The 14,535-nt window shown below is 41.9% G+C and overlaps 1 protein-coding gene across 6 annotated transcripts in view; it reads right to left on the bottom strand.

The window, feature by feature from the left end:
- STON2 (stonin 2) overlaps positions 1-14,535 on the bottom strand; it is a 132,735-nt gene that overhangs the window by 95,432 nt on the left and 22,768 nt on the right. For 2 of the 6 annotated variants that reach the window (XM_081830098.1, XM_081830103.1), the window contains exons 1-3: positions 10,711-10,847; positions 5,761-6,036; positions 3,625-3,900 (exon numbers count right to left, since the gene is read on the bottom strand). In XM_081830098.1, coding sequence (XP_081686224.1) covers positions 3,625-3,900; positions 5,761-5,848 — 364 coding nt within the window. In that variant the 5' untranslated portion in view covers positions 5,849-6,036; positions 10,711-10,847. Of the gene's footprint in view, positions 1-3,624; positions 3,901-5,760; positions 6,037-7,810; positions 8,265-10,710; positions 10,848-11,472; positions 13,644-14,535 lie in introns of those variants that run through there. The other 4 variants (XM_081830100.1, XM_081830102.1, XM_081830099.1 and 1 more) reach the window with 3 other exon arrangements.

Genomic DNA, 14,535 nt, shown 5'->3' with positions numbered 1-14,535 from the left:
CCAGAATTCCTCGGCTGTGGACTCATCACTCCAATCTTCCAGGTCACATCTTCAAATCCCTTTTTGTTCTGTCTTTGCATAGCCTTCTTTGTGTGGGCAAAATCTCCCTCTGCCTCCCTTTTAAAAGAACATAGGTGATTGCACTTAGGGGCCCCCACCCAGGATAATCCAGGAATATCAATCTAAAAATCCATAACTTGGGAGTCTGGGTGGCTCAGTCAGTTAAGCGAATGCCTTCGGTTCAGGTCATGATCCCAGGGTCCTGGGATCGAGTCCCGCATCAGGCTCCTTGTTCAGCAGGGAGCCTGCTTCTCCCTCAGCCTGCCGCTCCGCCCTGCTTGTGCTCTCTCTCCCCCTCCCTCTGATAAATAAATAAATAAAATCTTTAAAAAATAAAAACAATCAAAATCCTTCACTTAATCACATCTGCAAGGACCCTATCTTCAAATAAGTGAACATTTACAGGTTCCAGGGAGTGGGACCTGATATCTTTGGAGGCCATTAGTTTGCCTATCACACCAGGAAAACTCAGTATTACCAAAAGAACAGAGCAGGCAGCAGTGAATGCAAGAAGCCTCAAACTGTCTCTATCACTATGAGGATACTTGCTGCAACAGACTTCTGTTAAACATCTGTGTTATTTTGGTGTAATGCCCACAGTTACATATATGATATTACTGACAATGCACAGTACCCCAACCTTTTGGATTTAAATTAAAATCTGAGCTGCCCAATAGCCATCAGAACGGAACTATCTTGGGGGATGTCTGCATTACGCATGTTGACAGGGTCGAAGCCTCCTTTCTCCTTATCACATGGCCTTAGCTCTATCAACCACTCTTCCTTGTTGTCAAACCCAGTCTGTGTGAGGAAACCCATGAGGGAATTAGCCTACATGGGTGGGGCTGGTTTGGGTAATAGGGAAATTGATGGGTCAGGCTAGGTATTGGCAGGAAAGGTGGAATTGGAGCCTTGGATTTATTACCCATTTCCTTTACCACTCTGATGCTCTGAGCATGGTTCTTGGGTCCCTGGAACACTACCTGAAGTAGGGCTGGCCCTACACATGCTTTATTCCTGCTTCTTGCCCACACATCAAGCCTCAAGTGTGCTAGAAAACCAGCCTACAGGCTCCTCCTGAGGCAGCCTACAGGCTCCACCTCTAGAAGGATGAGTTAAACTCACATGTGGAAACATATAGATTATTGTTTGAGCAGTTTTGAAGCCACAATAATGCTTTCAACACATTTGAAAATTGTCATTTCTTACTTGTTCTCTAGTAATATCAATACATTCCATAACCTTATTAGAATGCAGAGCTGGGACTAGGGTAAGGCAAGTGAGCACACTCCCTTTGGGTACAAAATTTGGGGAATCAAAAATCTCAGGAATCAAACGACATTTTTTTTTAAAGATTTTTATTTATTTTTTTGACAGAGAGGAAAAAACAGTGAGAGAGGGAACACAAGCAGGGGGAGCAGGAGAGGGAAAATCAGGCCTCCCGCCAAGCAGGGACCCCGATGCGGGACTCGATCCCAGGACCCTGGGATCATGACCTGAGCCGAAGGCAGGCGCTTAAAGACTGAGCCACCCAGGTGCCCCTCAAACAACATTTTAAATACAGTATTTTTTTTTTAAGATTTTATTTATTTATTTTGAGAGAGAGAGAGACAGCGAGAGAGGGAACATAAGCAGGGGGAGTGGGAGAGGGAGAAGCAGGCTTCCCGTGGAGCAGGGAGCCTGATGCGGGGCTCGATCCCAGGACCCTGGGTATCATGACCCGAGCTTAAGGCAGACGCCTAACGACTAAGCCACCCAGGTGCCCCCAAATCTGATGTTTAAATATGAGCAAGTAGAGGGGTGCCTAGGTGGCTCAGTTGGTTACGTATTTGACTTTGGCTCAGGTCATGATCTCAGGGTCCTGGGGATGAGCCCTGCGTGGTCGGGCGGGCTCCCTGCTCAGTGGGGAGTCTGTCTGTCCCTCTCCTTCTGCCCTCCCCCATGCACAGCTCATGCACGTGCACAGGCTGTGTCTCCCTCGCTCTCTCAAATAAATACATAAAATCTTTTTAAAAAATACAGGGCACCTGGATGGCTCAGTTGGTTAAGCGACTGCCTTTGGCTCCGGTCATGATCCTGAAGTCCCAGGATCGAGTCCCGCATCGGGCTCCCTGCTCAGCAGAGACTCTGCTTCTCCCTCTGACCCTCCCCCCTCTCATGTGCTCTCTCTCTCTCATTCTCTCTCAAATAAATAAAATCTTTAAAAAAAATAAAAAAATAAAAATATAAAAAGTATACATAATATGTAAATTATGTAAAAATGGAAGTGTCAATTATATAGAATTATGTTTTATATTTTCTTAACAATTGCTTTATTGGTGCTGAAAACATGTTTGAAAACCAAAAGAATTGTTTTTAAAAATTAAAACTAGCAAAACATTTAACCCACCAACAAAATAAAACGTATCTACCTTACTTTTCTCTAGTAGGTCTCTGTGGTAGACAAAATAATGCCCCCCAAAAGATGCCCATGTCCTAATCCCCAGAACCTGGGAATAGGTCACCTTCCATGGCAGAAGGGACTCTGCAGATGTGATGAAGTTAAGGACCCTGGGATGGGGTGATTATCCTGGATTATCCTGGTGGGCTCAATGTAACCACAGGGTCCTTAAAAGTGGAAGAGGCGGGCAGAAATCAGAGGGAGATGAGATTACAGAAGAAAGGCACAGAGAGATGCAGCATTGCTGGCTTTGAAGGCAGAAGAAGGGGCCACGTGCCACGGAATGTGGACAGCATCCAAAAGCTAGAAAGGGCAAGGAAACAGATTCTTCCCTAGAGCCTCCTGGAAGGAACGCTGCCTTGCCAATGCTTTGAATTAGCCCAGTGACACCACGTCCAACACTTGGACTTCTGAACTACAGAAACTATAAGAAAATAAAGTTATGTTGCTTAAACCACCAAGTTTGTGGTAATTTGTTACACAGCAAATAGAGAACTAAAACAGTCACAAAGGCTATCCAGTCAGTGTTGGCATGCTTTAGTGCACAATAAAATAAGCAGCCAGGTCACCAGGGAGGGGACTAACAACAACTCTGGCTTCGCTAAGCTCCCCCGTGCAGCTTCTGGCTATTGCAATGCCACAAAGTAAGAGAATTATCATTAATGACAGTCCCTACCCCTGAAGATTTAGCTCTAACAGGTCTGGGACACAAGACGATCTGTGTTTAACTAGTGACTCTATTAGAAATTGATGGTGGTTCATGCTCTGAGAGACATTCATTCCTGCCTGTAAGGAGCTTATAATTTAGGGGCTGAGTAAACATAATTCCAATACCTAATAGGTAAATAAATATGCATACTTCCAAAGACAGGTCAACAGCCAGGGACAAGTACAGAAGGCTAAAAATGGCCCAGAGCACATAAATCCTTCCATAGGCTTTGATAACAAAGCCTAGTTGTAGAATTAAGCCAGAAGAGATCTCTGCCAGCAATCCTGTGTGGCCGGTGCCTGAGGGCTCTGGTAAAGCAGATTCCCAGCAGTCCTTACACACCTCTTCATGGCAAAGCTTCCCTGGTGAGCATGGACCTAAGCCCAAACCCTTCCCAGCCTCCCGCCTGTCTCACCTGTTTCCTTCTGAGATGGTGATGTGCTGGCCCAGGGCATGTCGTCTTCAAATTGAACCCAGTTGCTGATGGCAAAGGCCAGGTCAGGTGGGGGCTGCTCGGGGCTCCCAGGAGGGGAGGTCGCTTCAGAGATGAGGCCCAGCTTTTCAGAGGAGTCATCCTGCTCTGAGTGGGAAAGCTCCTGAGAGCCTCTTTCTGCCGCTTGGTTCTCCCCGGAGGAGCTCTCAGACTGGTCTGAGTAAGACGACAGTGCTGGGAGGTGCTCCTCGGCGCCCCCTGAAACACATACCAGACACCACCATCAATCACGTGAGGAAGGCCACCCTTCAAAACTCTCATGGAGGAAAATCCCAAGGATATGTAAGGGGTGATCACAAGACTCACCATTCCGGTGGGTGCGGATGAAGAAACAGCCACGCCCAACTGCCTCTATGCTAAAGGAGTGTTTTCCTAATAATGTGTATGAAGGATAACCTCAGCATGCCCACATTCAGTATCCAGGCAAGCTGAGAATGGAAATCTTATTCACTGTTCTTATCCTAGCATCTACTCCAGGCCTTGGCAGTCACAAACAACAATGCTTATAGAGGCCAAACAGAAATATAACTGAGTCGAACAAGAAAAGCAAAAGGCAACAGGGACTGATGGAGACTTTGGTTGAACAGGAGAGCTTCTGTCTGGACTAAACACATTCAAATTCATACTTCAAACTCCATGCAGTCCACACTACACGTGTCTGCAGACTGCCAGGTGCAAACTCTGTACCAACAATCAGCTGAATGAGGCCCAGCTGAATGAGGCCCAGCTAAATGAGGCCCCTAACTTTCTAGCACTTTATTGGTCCTGAAACACATAACAGCCTTCAAAAAAAAAATTTTTTTTAAAGAACTATACCCTAATGGTGGTGGTGGTTACACAAATCTAGACATCTGCTGAAGTTTCTCAACTGCATACCAAAAGCGGTCAATTTTACTATATGAAAACTTTTTAAAAATCAAAGTACTAATATAAAATTTTTTTCTGCCATCATTAGCCACACAACCTAGTCTACCTGCATGTAACCAAACCCTTTAGACTAGCGCTGCCCAACAGAAATAAAAGCTGAACCACATATGTAATTTTAATTTTTTTAGTAGCCACATTTACAAAAAAGTAAAAAGAGCTGAACTACTTTTACTAATATAAATTTCAACTCCTTATGTTGAAAATTTATAATTCTAACATGGAATTAATATAAAAGTTATTAATGAAATATCTTACTTTCACTAGGTCTTTGAAATTCAGTGTGGGTATTTTATACTTAAGACACATTTCAATTCCGACTAGCTGCATTTCAAGGACTCAATAGCCCCATGGCCACCATACTGGACGGCTCACCTGTCAACTCACGCTTTCCAGGTGCTCTCAATGAAGCTGGGCTGATAGCAGTTGGCAGTGGTAGCTGCAGTGGGACAGAACCAGCCGACAAGGCTCTGCAAACATCTCCCGTCCCCTACCTTGACCTTCATCCCTGAGGACCAGGTCCCTAGAAGTCAATTTAGTCATCTTCATCATATCGTGGATGACAATTAACTGAGCTCTTCCTACATGCCAGGCACTGTTCTAAGCACTTTACATATATTAATTCATTTAATCCTCACAGCCCCCCTGAGGAAGGTACTGTGATTACCCCTACTGCACAGATAAACAACTACACAGAGAGGTTAAAGAGACCATCTACCCAAGGGCATATCACTCAGCTGTGACAGAGCCAGGATCCGAGCCCAAGCAATCTGTCTCTAGTGCCTGTCACTCTTCACAGCTATGTTTTAAAAACCGAGGAACTCCAAACTGCTGTTGGGAGTGACACCGTAAAAGGCCGAGTATAAAGTAGTTTGTAAATACGAAGTTTACGCTCCTTAGAAGAACGCACCCAATACCTTTGGTGTTTCCAGGCCCTTTTGTTTGGGACTCGAAGGTTCCTAAAAATGCTTCCCCCAGGCTCCTAAGTGGAAAAATGTGCACCTTAGGAAAGTGACAAACCGGCTCTTTTTCACATATTAAGATGCCACCCAAAGAATGATCAAGCAGAAGTCATTATAAACAGTTGTGGTTCTTTGCTGATCTTTTCACTTAAGAAATGAGAGTGCTCCTTACCCTCGGAAGGGACAGGAAAGAGTGGCTCCTCACTGAAGGAGACCCACTCTGACTGCTGGGTGGCGATCACATGGTCCAAGGTCGTCATGCTAGGAAGGCACTGATCATCTTCACGCTGATGGCCTCAGACAGACCCCAGAGTAATGTCTGGGGTGGAGGTATGGAAGCACAGTGGACTTGGGTCTTGGCTCTGGTGTGAGGATCTTGTAGAGGGTGGCACTCGGAACGAAGAGAGATCGGCCCCTCTTGCCTTTGGCTAATGTGCCGAGCAGAAATCTGTTTAAAGAAATAATAAAAATTAAAAAGGACAGCTATCACATTATATCCAACCCACACAGGTCTAGGGTTTTCAACGCTGCCCACAAAAAGGTGTGGGTGGTTTCCAACTTGTGTTACTTCTCTCTGCCCTGTCTTGTCCCCACGTCTTGTACAGAAATATCTGCCTTTAGCATCAAGATCTCTGTACAGGCCTTCATATCAGACTTGTAAATAATCATGCAAGTTTTAGCAATCAGATCCTAAATTTCTCCAATTGTTATATTTTGGAAACACTTCTATTTATAATACAATGCCATTGTTGTAAAACAAAAATTAAAACTTTTCAAAGTATTTTCACTTTCTTTTACTAGATGGTAAAATAAAAGCATGTTCTTTCCTATTAAATCATAGCACTTTCTTGCCTTAGGCAGGTAGCTCTTTGCAAGCCTGGTTTAAATCCTTGGCAGAAACCCAACCACCTCCAGATGGTACCTCCAAGCATGGTTTACCAATCAAGAGAAATAGAAATGGAGTCATCTTGTTCATTTGGAGTAAATGGGAAGGGAATATTTGCTTTAGTAAAAAATGTGAGTTAAAGAAACATATTTTCAATTTAGGCCAATTTGAATTAGTACATAAAAGTCTAGCCTTTACTCACATCACAATTATGTTCTATGTATATAGAAAGATACTTAATAGACTCATAATTCTGTTTGTACTATTAATGTCCATTTACAATCTGAACCTAGCTCTTGCTCTTATGATAAATAAAATCTGAAATAATGCAAAATTAATGTGTTTCCACAAAAGAGCTACTATTTGTCCTGAACAATATCAGTTCTTATTAATGGAATACTTCCAATATTCATTTTAGTCTAGAAAAATTTAACTCATAGCCTTCTGACTGGTGCATAATAAAAAAAATGTTGAGGAAATTGTAGTATAGATTATTACCTGCTATAAATAATCTATGCTGGGGTTAACCAGAACAGAAATATGTAATAGTTTTTGTCTTTTTTGGTAGCTAAAACAGTTTTGCTGTACAATACTGCCTAAAAATAACTGCTTGCATACATTTATAATTTTCAGAAACATATTTTTTAATATATTTTTGAAAGATTTTATTTATTTATTTGAGAGACAGAGGGAGAGGGAGAAAGAATCTGAAGCAGACTCTGCACTGAGCACAGTCCAATGCGGGGCTTGATCCCACAACTGTGAGATCATGACCTGAGCCAAATGATACTTCATTTGATTCTATAGCCATTTTAGTTGAGTAAGGCAGATATAACTATAATTTCTTTACAGATGAAGAAATTTGGGGTGGGAGGAGTGGCTTATCCAACATTTTCATTGTTTCCAGGCCCTTGTTTGGTGCCCTAAGATGTTTCCTCCAGGCTTCTAACTGGAAGAATTCACACATCCCAGAACAGTGACAAATGGACTCTTTTTTCTCCCTGATATCCACAGAATGATCAACTAGAGATATAATAAGCAGGTGTGTTAGATGCACCAAGCTAGGAAGTGATCGATACATCCCTGAAACCTAGGTCTTCTGGTGCCAAACACTCTGATCTTGGGATCACAGCCACACACACACACACACAAAAAGTACCAGAATATATGCAAAAATCACCCAACTAAAGTACTTTACAAACATCAATTACAACAGAACCATAATGAAACGATCTGTGAAAACTCCCCATGTGGAAATCTGCCAGGATACCCCAGCTGTGCAGAGAATGGAAAGCCTGGAAATCTCTCTTCCAAGTCCCTCTCCAAAGATTCTTACCAACCACGGGACCAGACGTGTGCAAACAGCCTGGAGAGTACAGAGCTCCAAAACCAGATCTCACCAGAGAACCACGCAGAGCCCAGAGACCCTAGAGCTGCCTCTGGCGGGCTTGTCCCTGAAAGCTGTTCTCATGCCCTATCAAACATGAGTCTGTGGCTGCAGGCCAAGATAAGACAGCAAAAGAGAAGAGTCAAGACTCCTCCTCTCCCTATAACAGCAGCATATAAGCCAGGTCCAACAACAACAAAAAAGCCACAATACAAGTCCATGTGCTGACACATGCAGCGTCATAGCTCAATGGGGAAAACATCCTCCCAACCCCGTGATGATGAATCCAGCAAAATTCACAGATGAGTGTGGGGGGGTGGGGGAGAGGGGACAAGGGAAGAGGAGAAGGGAAAGGGTGAGGGCAATGGGACAAATACCAAGAAATTTTAGAGCTCAAAGGTTTTCAAGAAACCTACACAGGGAGGTTAAAGAGACCGTCTACCCAAGGGCAACTGTGAGATCATGACCTGAGCCAAATGATACTTCATTTGATTCTATAGCCATTTTAGTTGAGTAAGGCAGATATAACTATAATTTCTTTACAGATGAAGAAATTTGGGGTGGGAGTCTAACTCTCAAGTTCACAGATGAGTAAACAGAGGCCTAAGGAAATCAAACGTAGCAACAGAGAATGAGAGCGTGGGCCTGGGATTTGAATCCCGTACAGCCTTTTAGCCTCATTTCACCCCTGTACAGCAGGAATAACAAGACTCACTTCATAATTTTAAGGCTTAAGAGAGATAATATACACGGAGTGCTTAGTACTGGGACTAATGAGCCCTCGGTAACAATGATGATGGTAACCACAGGTGACCGCACAGAGAGCTTACTACATGCCGGGCTCCAGTCCAAACTCCGTATGAATGTCAGCTATAGTCATCACTGCTGTTGTTAAATCACTTGCCAGAAGTCACCCAGCTCATTAGTGAAGTCTTGGGACTAGGATGCAAATTTCATGGAAACCTCTCCCTGCCGTTTCTGTCATTTCCACATTCTGGCATTAGGGATTTCTCTTTTCAATCATTTTTAGACCAGTTCTCCCAGATGTTACTTGGAGTCAAGCACTCAACCTCCTCTTTACAGATACAGGCACGGTCTGGCTAAGGGACCAAGACTACTACTCAGAAAGTATGAGTGAAAGATAAGCCCCAAAGCCTTATCTACACTTCCTTAGCTTGTCCATCCCAGATCCAGACGTGGGCTGGTTACGGATAATAAGCAGCCCCAAGAAAGCCTGGTAGAACAAGTTTATTACAGCGAACCACCTATCATAATCCTGTGAAACGGATTCTGGGTATTTGCCATGAAACAGCCACATCCAATAAGCCACGAGATGTGGTTGTACCAGCAGCTGGAAACCACAGAGGAACCCAGTAATTGTGAGGCTAAGTTCACACTGGAATTTGGGCTCTCTATAAAAACCTCACCCCATTTTTAGAATGTGAATCATAAAGTGAGGCTTAAAATCACCACAAATGGGTAGTGACTCAGTATCAGCAGCAGGACTGACCAAGAGACACTATAAGTTTCACTGAAGTCTCTGGGTTGCCACTTCGGAGAGCAGCTTCTTTCTCAGCATCCCTTACACTCTAAAATCTGGGGGTGGAAAACACAGTCGGCGGATAAGATGGGAGTCACAGAAATGGGTCTGTTGTGTGCCAATCCTCTGATATACATTCATGAGCCCTATGTGTTTGGACATATACTAAGCACCTTTGAGCCAGTGACCCTCAAGCAGCTTGCAATCTAGCTGGGGACACAGAAGAGCAAACACAACAAATCTGGAAATAATTCTGCTACAGGACATACCAGAAATGCTGTCTAGCCAGAGAGAGATCTGCAAGGGCTGGAACCATAAAAAAAACGAGATTTCTTGGATTGGAAGGATATCCTTGGTTCTGGACTACCAGAAGGGAAGAGTAAGGATATCTAAGGACATCCTCGGGACAGAGGATCAGCATAAGGGAAGAATAAGAGTCAGACTTTTTGGGCTTGTTTCTAGACCAGTGAAGAGGTCAGTCTGATAAAAGCTGAGGTGTCTACTGAGGAAATGTGGGGAGAGAGAATTGGTAGACTTAACAGCTGAGGAGAAGAGTTCAGAGGGAAATGGTAAGCTGCCTAAGGTTTAAGAGGGGAGAGTGACTGAAGAAATGTGCCTACAGGAGATTAACATTCCTCAGACTGCATTGACAAGAAGCTTGGAGATGGGAGCTATCGGCCACAACAGGACCTCAGTGTCTTGGGCAAAGTCAGGGACCAGCATCATCAGGAATGTATACTGAGCTCTGTGCTAGGGCTCAATTAAAATTAAGTTCACCTGTTTCTTTTAACATTTTTTAAATGGGGCAACTAGAAAATGTAAAATAATACATATACGGTTTATACTCTATTTCTATTGAACAGCATGGCTCTAAAATAGTCCATTCTTTATTCCATCTTTGTTTTTTGAAGGATATTTTTCAGTAGACATAGAATTTGAGGTTGACTTTTCTTTTCCTTCAGTAGTTTGTCTTTTGGTCTCTATTGTTTCTGATGAGGAGTTGGCTTTCTCTCCTCTACTGATCTGTTTTCAAGTTCCTTGACTCTTTCTTCTATCATCTTTATTTCCCATTAAGTTCATTCTGTGAATTTTTCATCTCAGTTATTCCACTTTTCTATTCTAAAATTTTCATTAGATTCTTTTATAGTTTCTATTTCTCACCTGAGATGCCCTATATGTTCACTCATTATGACAATGTTTTCCTTTAGTTCTTTGAACATATTTGTAATAGCTGCATTAGAGGTTTTGTCTGCCATATCCAACATCTGGGCCATTTGGGGATTAGTTTCTATTGACTTTTTTTGCATACCTATTAATTGTTGATGATATACTGAAGACATTCTGGATTTGATCTTCCTCTGCAGAGCTGATTTTTGACAGAAGTCAAAATGCTTGCTCACATTCATCTTGTATAGGCTTCCACTTTGTTGGATGGATCTGTGAAAAGCCAAAGATATCTCCAAAGCTCCTCTAACAACTGCAGAACTCAAGTTCCAAACTCAATCTCCATGGCAGATTTCAGCAGCACTTGGCTCCATGCCTTATTAGGGTGGGTTTGAAGTAGGTCTTACTCTAGAACAGCAGCAGGCAAACTACAGCCATGACCCAAGGCTGGCCCTCTGCCCTTTTTTGTAAATAAAGTCATACTGAGACAAAACCATGTGCATTCATTTACATACTGTCTATGGCTTCTTTTGCTCTACAACAGCAAATTTGAGTAGTTATAACAGATGCTGTATAGTTCACAGAACCTGAAACAATTACCATCTAACTCTTTAAAAGAGTTTTACCAACCCTGCTTGGAAGCTTGTTCCTTACCCCTAAGACAAAGACTTTCTGTGTCTTTTCTGGATGCTTAGAATGTTAATAATGTGTAAAGGAGATCTTCCCAGTGTGGCTGGGCTGGACTGTCAACTCCCAATATTGCTTGACCTCTAGTATTTTGGTCCCATTCTCAACCTTGGAGCCACCACTTTTGGTAAATCTCACATGGTTTCAGTCTGTACATTTGCACTCCAGCCAGGCCAAGGATTCCCTGGGTATACCCAGACACATTTCTGCTCCCCCTTACCCCATGCTACTCTCTCTTCTCTAATGCCTTGTCCAGCAGATTCCAGCTGCTTCAACTGCCCCAGACTCTGATCTCTGTTTCGTTAGCTCAGCAGGACTGCTGTGCTCAGTGTAGACTCCAGCATATGATGCTGCATCAGGAAACTCTCTCCTGGAAGAGAGCCAAGGTAATCATCAGGCTCACTTCATGAGCTTTCCTTCTCTCAGGATTGAAATACTGTGATTTCTGTTGACCAATACCTAAAAACAGTTGCCTCGTACATTTTATCCAGTAGTTTCATGGCTGTACACTGCACAAAGACTAGTTTGTTACCAGTTACAGCCAAAATTGGAAGTCTTCCCCTGAAATATTTCCTTCTGACTTGAAATCATTTTAAAAAATAAAAAAAGAGTCCAGTTCAGATCATCTAAATTAGGGTGATTTTATACTGATGTCCTGGAAATGTTAATTAGAAGTTTAAGAAAACTTTCATAAATCATACGAAAAGGAAAGGAGGGTTTCATATAGCTATATGGATGAATTCCATCCCTTCAGAGCTGAGAAAATGTTTTGTTTTGTTAGGTTAACTATGAGTTATAATACTGTAACATAATTCTTGTTTGGTTAGTGAGCCACAAAGGTTATTTAAATCTGAGAATTTAGACAGCTCCCTCTTCTATCTCTTTGCCATATGTATTCAACTAGATAGTTACTTTGGACATGTCTGCATCCACTTGTTGGGTTTTGAGGCTACTGGCAAATGCTATCCAGCCATCTGTTTGGGGTTTATGCAGAAACATCTCAAACTAGGTCCTACTGCCGATTCCAAACCCTAAAGTAAGGCCTCAGCCTTTTTCTGATCAAAGACAAGCATCTCAAGGTCAAAAAGAAAACTGGGAAGAAAGAAGGAAAAACTAAGACCACATAGATCGTATGTATTTCTGCAAAGCTCTCTTCTAAAGCAAGACATTCAACCAACTTCCTGAACATCTACTACGCACTCAGAATTTGCAATGTATGATACAAAATAATATCCAGCATGGTTTTGTACTCTGAGACCTCTGTCACAGTGGGCTAAAGAAATCACAAAGATTTAATCATGAAGTTAAAGTAACCATGCCACTTGTTTCACAACTTCACAAGCCCGGAAGGCACAATTGCCCTATGACAAAGACCTATATCAGATTCAAGACCTGGAACACTGCTTCTCTTCCTTCTTCTCAAGTCTTTTTCTTTAGGAGAGAACAGAGTTCATTTTAACAGAATCTGAACACTGGAGAAAACACACACACACACAAACATACACATACACACATATTTTAATTAACAGGTGCTTTGATGTTCCCAAAAGGAAAAGGTAAGTAGCTTTGGTTGTATGCTTCTACTATCTTTTTACCATTTTTTCTTTCATTTAAATATATTATTCTTTAAAAACTAAAAAAGACAAGACTGATCACTCCTCTTCCCCTGGAAGTTGTTGAATAAAATGAACACCCTAGCCTCAAGTCAACCATACATAAGAACTCCAAAAGGAATATATATCATATTTCAACCAACATCAGTATGTATCCATGATTCTCTGTGAACCAACTCCCCACTATTTCTCTTTCAATCACATACACCATAATTCCCCATCCCTACATGTCTGTTTTTGTCCCCTCTAAAGTCATTATTTGTGTATTATATACACATACACACATACACAAATACACACATATAAATATATATATATATTTACATGCATGCATATATGTGTATCTCAAGGTTATAATTACAAATATTTTATTATGTGATTTTTCTTCAAAATAAACAATCCTGATAGCTGTGTTATTAAAGAACTCTATGGCTCCACATTCAGAATCAAGTCTCTAAGTCATGCTTGGCCTAAAAAACAGGCTGTATCTGATCTTTGGTGCATTCCTGAGGCAGTGACCCTGAAGGACGTTCCCAGGTGCCTGAACAGTGTGTTACATTCAGAATGTAATGAATAACCCTGGCAGGAAGTCACCCTTTAAGGTTTGCAGAAGACTTTCTAATACCTCAAACTCTTAGGAGGTCCTGGCTTACTCCATCTTGGTAAACTCAGCTCACTTTAGTTTCATATTTGGAATAGGAATACTAATATTTTGCCGTGTATGAAAGTAAGGAGTTGGTATGGATAATTTCTTTCCATCTGTATTTTAGAGCCATAGGTCTATCACTTTAGATGTTCCATCATAAGACTCAGTTGCCTAGGAGTCTATAGGAATCTTGCGGGTCCCAATGGTGGCCATATTCCTAGGCATAACCCTAAGACTTTCCAAGAAGCTAAACAAAATATTATTATATTTCACTGAAACTAAGATGTCATAGATTGTAAAATGCATCTCATTTTAGAGATTATAAAATATTTTTAAATATGTGTATTTGTGTGTGTGTGTGTGTATACACATACACACACACACACATTTCTTGAAATCAAAGAAATACTCTTATTTTTATACCAAAAACCAAAAATTACTAGTAGTATATATTTCCAGGATGCACAGAACTTCATGGATTATGTCAATTCATTCTTACAATAACCCTAAGTAAAGCAGATATTTCTCTCATTTGACAGATACATGTACTGACTCAGGGAGGTTGCTTGACTAACCTAAGGTCACACAGTGAACCATGACAGAGTTGGGACAGGATCACAAGTCTCCTGACTCTAACTTCTATACTCTTTCCACTACACCACATTCTGCCTTTCAGAAAATAGGTATAACAGTTATGTTAGCTGGATACCCAATATCCATTTCTTCTCCTCATCCAGCACCAGGGGATGGGTCATTACTGGTTACGCCAGTCACAAAAAATTTCTATTCCTGCTTTCCCACTCCCTTGCACCTAGTGGTAGCCACTTGATCAAATTCTGGTCAATGAGACACAGATAGAGGTATGATGAGAACTAAAGTTCTGAGAGTGTTTTGGTCTTTGTTTTGTCTTGCTTTCCATTGCATGTCTCCATGAAGTAGACATAATGCTCATGCAGCCCCGATCCTTCTCCCTTTCTCTTTTTTTCCTATCTTGAATATGGTTGTGATGGCTGGAGCTATGATA

This window comes from Leptonychotes weddellii, chromosome 9 (assembly GCF_054177405.1).
Source record: "Leptonychotes weddellii isolate Sample4059 chromosome 9, ASM5417740v2, whole genome shotgun sequence".
Taxonomy (NCBI): domain Eukaryota; kingdom Metazoa; phylum Chordata; class Mammalia; order Carnivora; family Phocidae; genus Leptonychotes; species Leptonychotes weddellii.
This window is presented reverse-complemented; position numbering and strand designations above follow the sequence as displayed.